Raw genomic sequence first — 6,949 nt, 5'->3', positions numbered from 1 at the left:
TATAGATAGACAGCACTAATATATATACAGTATATATATATATATATATATATATATATATATATATATATATATATATATAAGCCATCAGCCACCCCGCTGTCTTAAGATATCGGCATCGGCCATAAATCAACTATTAATTAAAACCATTGAAAATGTCGACTAAAATTATACTTACCAAAGGAACCTTCTTCATCAACAAATGTGTGAGACTTCAAAACACGCCTCCTTTTCCTCCTCTTCACCTCTGAGATCTCCTAAGCGAGTCAAGAACATAATCAATGACAATATTACTGTATGGAAAATACAAATGAGGTGTGTGTAATTTAATGTGACATGTATGTTGGATTGAGTAGCCTGGCATTTTGGCAGGTCGAGTTTGGGGTAAAAGTGTTTGGAAATCCTGTTTCTAAAAAAGCTTGTAATTATTGGTGTTGTTGGTAATGCTTACTTCTTGGTGTGAAACAGGTTCTCTCTTCACTTGTTTTTTAGGGCTGGGAGTCTGTACATTTGGAACAGGTGGAGAATCTGGCACAACTGGAAGAGGGTAGAAGAGACATATATCATGTATAAAAGTCTATGTATTTATATATAGACAGAGAGAAGGAAAAGAGAGAGAATAAGGGAAGAAACACAATGAATGTTATCAATTAGCTTTTGTTTGTCAGAGAGCAATTCTGATATTTTATTCAGCACTCTGCCCAGAGGGGGAACCTATTTCTTTGTTTTTCTTCATCTTGAGTCTCAAAGCGCCTCATCTAGACTGATTCAAATCTGCCTTTTTTTTATATATATACATATATTAAAATAAATAAATTAGAATAAATAAATTAAAGAACTTTACACATAAAATATAACATTATTCACATTATATTTTTTTACAACATTTCTTTGAAAAATAAATAAACCTTACTTCCGAGTGTCTTTTGATTCAACCTTCAAAGCACTGGACACTTTGGATTGTTCATCTTTAATGTCAATCTTGGATTTGGGAGACGTCTGTGACTGTTTCATAATTGCAGTAGCTGTTGAGCTGCCATCCGTCTCTTCCTTAATGCTTTTGTTGGGTTTTTCATCAGCCTTTTCTAAATTTCACAGGAAAATGTTTTGTTTGGTTACTGTATGTTATGCTTTGTTTTTATTTTTTTTGGCAGAAAAGACAGAACACTCACTTTGGGCAGACTTCCCAAAGAAGTTACTCATCGGATTCGCTTTGGAGGCTGTTTTGCTTTTTGATGTTTCAACCTACATCATATGAAACCATTCTAAATTTCACACACAATCTTGTGTGCCATCAACATTAAACTATAGTTACACCCTTACCAGGGAAGAATCATCTTTCTGTTCTGTTTTCACTTCCTTGCTGGATTCTTGGCTCTTAGAAGCATTTTTGCTGGCAAACATTCCCATGATACCCGCTGGCTGCTTAGCACTGGATTTGGAGGTAGCTGAAGTGTTTTCATTCAAGCCAGGTTTACTGATTTCCTTCTCCTCTGGAGGGACCAAAGCCATCTCTTGAGCTCTCTGCAGCCCAGCAGATGACATTGGGACCGCCGCAGCACAACGTATAGCGCTGTACCTGAGGAAAGACCAGAAATATTGGATGTGTCACAACTTCAGCATATGATGCATGCACATGATGCATTACAGGTTATACGAGTATCACTTACTTGTTGCAGTTTTTTAGGTTCTCCTTAACAGCTTCATAATCTGTATTGTAAAGTGGTGAACTATCCTTCAGCTCAGCTCTCTGCACACTGTACACATGCACACTGATGGTCACATCCATCTTTGCTTTAACAGCTGTTAAGAAAAAAATTAACTCTACTGAATACTTAAAAATGAAAATCACATGAAATAAATATATATATATTTTTTTTTTTAAATGAATAAATATAAATTATAAATTAAATCTAAATTAAAATTACCCAAAATGGCAATATAACATAATAAATTCAAATATATATATATATATAATATATTAAAGATTATATAGATTAGATTTATAAATATAATATCACCTATGAGATCAGAGAAGTCTAACATTTTTTAGCCCAGGATTATTGCATTTTGTTCCCAAGATTAAGGCTATTTGTTGTAATTTACAGATAGAAATATGGTAATCTTACCATCAAGCTTGTCCTCACGTACTACTGACACTTTATGGCACTAAAAGCAATGGAAAACATTCAACTGAAGATCTTAAAATAATGATTATTCAGGATCAGTGTTGGGCAGTAACTAGTTACTAGTAACTAACTTTTTGCAGTAACTAGTAGTGTAACTAATTACTAATAAGATTTCAGTAATAATATTACAGTTACCATCCATAAAACAGCCTAGTTACTTAGTTACTATTGATGCCTCAACCCCGCTGATTTAAAATCTAACAATTCCTAGATTTATTTACATAATTTTCACGACTCGCACATGCATGTGATGTCCCCAGTGCAGCAGGCAAGCTTGGAATATGGAAAAGCTTACATGCAGCAGCATTATATTGGTTTTGTCAGGAAAAAAAGATGATCTGAACACTGTTGTGTAAGTTGTGGCTTTACTTTACTCTGCCATTACATCCCACCCACATCCCTCTGATCAGCATGTGTTACATTATATAATTAAAAAATCTTTTTGGCAGTTTCTTACAAACTTATGTGATCTGATAAAATACATAATGAAAGCTTCAAGCTACACATGACAATTAATGAGATTAATACAACACTTCTACTTGAATGTCACTATCAATCACTATTGAGTGTTTGTAATAACTTCTGACTGCAATCCAATGTGGATTTTGGTCAAATGATGAGGCAGAAATATGTTGTTAGTAACATTCTCGAACAATTTTATGTGGAAGATACACAGTTACAACTTCTGTGGGGTGTGAAGAAAAAGTAATGTAACTAATTACTGTTACAGTAATATATTACTTTTTAATATTACTTTTGAAAGGAGTAACTAGTAATGAGTAATATATTAAATTCTTTGAGTAACTAGCCCAACACTGTTCAGGATTAATTTCACAAAGGTTAACCAATTATTAGATCTCAATCCTTACCGTACTACCATTCTCAACACATTTCCCAGATACAAGATAGGTGGCATGAAGTGGAGTCCCTGAACTTTCATTGCGTTTCTGCTGCAGGTAATGATACAACATTCTGCAAAATTGTTACATGAACATTAGTGATTCCAACAGATCAAATTCTTGGAAATATTAAAAGTGGTGTCAATAAAAAGGGCAGGACTTACTGTTTTGCCGTGTTGACATGGACTCCAAGAGTTAAACTGAGCCATTTGTAGGTGACCTGCAAAAATCAGATTTACGTTCAATCCTGAATAGTTGATAATGTAGCTAACAACTATTCTCACACTTCTGTATAGACTGAATAATGGTTTGATTACTACAAAATTACATTTTTAATTTGATTACTATAAAACTCATAATGTGTATCTTTAACTACACGCTAACAGTCAGTCAGTAAGTAAACTGATGTCTCACTAGCATGAAGGATAGTACGAATGTTTTGTTCGCTTAGAGTCGGATTTAATTCACTAAGATGCAACATGGGATCGCGCAAGTGGTTCGTTCGCTAAAAAGAACCTAACGTTACTCGTAAGTGTCATCCTTTCGGAAATCAGACGTCATGAAAATCATTCGGTAAGTTACCGGTATTTGTCTTGGTAACGTAACTTACCCAACCCGGGACAGTAGACAACCATGCAGTCACATGTAAGCATTTTGGTACCTCAACCGACATTTCACATTTACAGATGACAAGAACGATATCAATATAAAGAACGACTTACGATCTTATTTTGATCATTCACAAATTCGTCAATATTGTCTAAATACAGATCATCCATATCCGGAATGACTGGCTGCTACTCCAAGTTTACGCTTGTGATTGAAAGAGTCGCCAAACGCGGGAACTGCTGCTGAACCGTACTTACTTCCGGTCATGTGGGCTAGAGCGTCGAATAGCAGAGGTAGGTAGGCACAACACAACACGTGTATTCGCTTTGTATTATGCTTATGCCGCCTGTATTTGATCATAGAGTGTTAGTAGGTTTGCAACTATTTCAGTTGCTTGCAGGTTCTTGCACTTTTTATTCCACGAGCTCTTGTAACACTTATGACCATGGCATGAAACCTGTCATAATTCCTATAAATAACTTGAAATATCTGTAACTTACTAACAGCTTAGTAGTTACTACAGTAAAACAATGCAATTTTTTTTATTCTCTTCTAGACTAGACTAGACAGTGGTGCCCATAAAAAAATTATTTTTAGCAACAATAACTGTTGTTACTATTATGTTATTATTTTTTATTAATTTGATAATTTAAGTTATAATTTAATAAATATTATTATTATATAGATTAGTTATTTGAAGTTATGTATAGGTATTTGGGCAGAATATGGTTATGGTAAAGTTTTAATGTATTATTTAAAATGGCACTTGCTTTCTACTCAGTGATCAGTTGCAAAAAAATAGTTTGACTTTTCACTTTTTGGGTGCCTTAAACTGAAACAAATATCTTAGGGTTTTTTTCAGAAACTTGTTTCATCAAAAGTCTGTTGGAAACAAAATATTTTTCTCAAAATAGTTATTTGAAATAACTTATTACCGTAGCTGCTCACATAAATGCTATAACCTGTGTGCTCTATGCACTATAAGTCAGTTAAGTAGATTTTTCACCTTTGGTTTCATTTCAAGCTGATAGTTGACAACCACAGAACTGTTTTTTTTTTTTTACAAACGCTCCTAGGTCATATTACAAGCACATTGTATTTGAGAACGTGTTTAAAAAGCCTTTGAATCACAATTTCACAGAGAGGTAAACAATAGCCATTAGTTTTATTATTCCATCAGTGCTGTTATATATTCAGTCAAATGAACAATTGTTCATAGGCCCTCCATGTTATAAACTCTATGATTCCCCTTAACATGATGGTTTGAAATCCTTGATCATCTGATGCTATTAGATGGACAAAGAGTTTAATATACAAAACAATTTAAAATATGTTAATACTTATGGCATCTCCATGTACATTATACCAAATCAAATATGAAGGCATGTGATGAGTTAAGGTACAAACAGAAAATTATCATAGGTAAGCCTGGATTCACATGGTGGACTTTTGAGGAACATCATTTTCAGTTCTCAAAGAAAATGTGATACACAGCACCTGGAAAAAAAGGAAAAATACAAGAATATTTTAATATAGTTTATAACTGACGTGACAGATTATTGCTATGATATTAGTCATATACCAGAACTTACAAGAATCCCTTGCCACAGCCTAAGGGTCCAAAGTAAAGCTCTGAAGGCAGACACACTCCTTGTCTACAAACTCCACTGAGACTTGCACAGCTCCAGGGAAATGACACAGCCGCATTCTCTTTGCCTTAGAAAGAAATTAAATGCTTTAGCACTGAAAGATCCTGTAAAATGAGCCAAAATTGATTTGGAGCCATGTATCCATGATTTTTAGCCATGGGTTTTGTTATTCTGCTGTTCAAGCTGAACACTTTTAGGTTTACACAAGTACAAATGTCTTAAATAAAAAGTTAGTCAATTTAAACACTTCTATCACTAAATGCAAAAAAAGCCCAAACTTACAGTGCAATGCTAATATGGCAAGGACAAGCAAGACAAGTATACTCTGAGGTTTCATGTTGGTATCTTCGGATGATGATGGCACTCCTAGGACGTTTGCGCAGTACTTTGGTCAGGCTCGGTCGTATTTTCTAAGTGACCCTGGAAGGAGGAGTGAATTTGAAGCCACACCAATCACTTTTTTTAAGTTAAAAATTGAATTATGTAGCAGAATGAATGGACATACTGTGCTTAATCCTATTTGGTGTAATTAGAAAATACCAAGACACAAAGAGTACCATCATGTGTTTGAGGCTGCAGCAAATTATCATCGTAAAAAAATCATCACCTGATCTGAAACACATGCTTATCCTGACGGCTATATTTTTTTGGTGTCTTAACAATCTTGAGATCCTCACATTGCTGAGATGCTGGTCTCTATAGTTGACTCTTGACTGAATATTTGCAGATGTGGCACAACACAAAAAATGCAGTGATATTGACATTTTAGTTTGGAGGATAAAATTCACAAAAATGATCCTTATGTAAAATATTTTTGAACAATATGTTCAAAACATACCGAACACAGAGAAACACTTTTTGAGAAAGACATTTCTCAACAACACTTTTTTACACACATTTGTATAATTGGAATTTTGACTCAAAACCTTATAGTTATGGCCCTTGTGAAAACTTCCTTGCTGTATCAACTAAATGTAAAGCAAATATTACAATAATATTTAATTTACAATAATGTACTTAAAGGGGTCATATGATGTTGCTAAAAACATAAACATTATTTTGTGTATATGGTGTAATGAAATGTGTTTATGCGGTTTAAGGTAAAAAAAAAAACATTATTTTCCACATACTGTACGTTATTGTTTCTCCTCTATGCCCCGCCTTTCTGAAATGTGTCGATTTTTACAAAGCTCATCGGTCTGAAAAGCGAGGTGTGCTCTGATTGGCCAGCCATCCAATGCGTTGTGATTGGCCGGATACCTCAAGCGTGTGACGGAAATGTTACGCCCCTTACCATACTGTGATGCCGTGTCCCGCCACAACCAGACAAAACCAATAAAACCCATTACAAAGGAGGCATTTGTTGCATCCTGTGGGGACATAATTACGGATTATAATGACTTATACTATATTTTTACGCGCTGCATAAACATAAAACCATGTCTGCATTTGTTAAAAAAATCACGAGTGGGGTGTAACTGCTGTGTTTTATGTCGTAGAACAAAACGTGAAAGTATCTTGAGCCTGTGTGAACCACACACCTTATTTTAGGGATTTAACCAAAATCCCATTCAAAAAACCCATTGACTCTGGGACGATGGAA

General features: G+C 34.6%; 1 protein-coding gene across 1 annotated transcript in view; it reads right to left on the bottom strand.

The window, feature by feature from the left end:
- Nucleotides 1-3,948, bottom strand: part of LOC107573853 (DNA polymerase delta subunit 3-like) — a 22,331-nt gene extending 18,383 nt beyond the window's left edge. Inside the window, exons 1-11 of the mRNA XM_016260306.1 lie at nucleotides 3,811-3,948; nucleotides 3,253-3,308; nucleotides 3,059-3,161; nucleotides 2,130-2,169; nucleotides 1,671-1,803; nucleotides 1,324-1,579; nucleotides 1,173-1,245; nucleotides 914-1,085; nucleotides 697-743; nucleotides 452-537; nucleotides 179-257 (exon numbers count right to left, since the gene is read on the bottom strand). Of these exons, the coding sequence (XP_016115792.1) occupies nucleotides 179-257; nucleotides 452-537; nucleotides 697-743; nucleotides 914-1,085; nucleotides 1,173-1,245; nucleotides 1,324-1,579; nucleotides 1,671-1,803; nucleotides 2,130-2,169; nucleotides 3,059-3,161; nucleotides 3,253-3,308; nucleotides 3,811-3,867 (1,102 nt within the window). The 5' untranslated portion in view covers nucleotides 3,868-3,948. The remainder of the gene's footprint in view (nucleotides 1-178; nucleotides 258-451; nucleotides 538-696; nucleotides 744-913; nucleotides 1,086-1,172; nucleotides 1,246-1,323; nucleotides 1,580-1,670; nucleotides 1,804-2,129; nucleotides 2,170-3,058; nucleotides 3,162-3,252; nucleotides 3,309-3,810) is intronic.
- Between the last annotated feature and the right edge of the window lie 3,001 nt (nucleotides 3,949-6,949).

Source organism: Sinocyclocheilus grahami, unplaced genomic scaffold (genome assembly GCF_001515645.1).
Source record: "Sinocyclocheilus grahami isolate Dianchi unplaced genomic scaffold, SAMN03320097.WGS_v1.1 scaffold2050.1, whole genome shotgun sequence".
Taxonomy (NCBI): Eukaryota; Metazoa; Chordata; class Actinopteri; order Cypriniformes; family Cyprinidae; genus Sinocyclocheilus; species Sinocyclocheilus grahami.
Note: the sequence above shows the minus strand (reverse complement) of the source record. Positions and strands in the feature narration are given on the sequence as shown.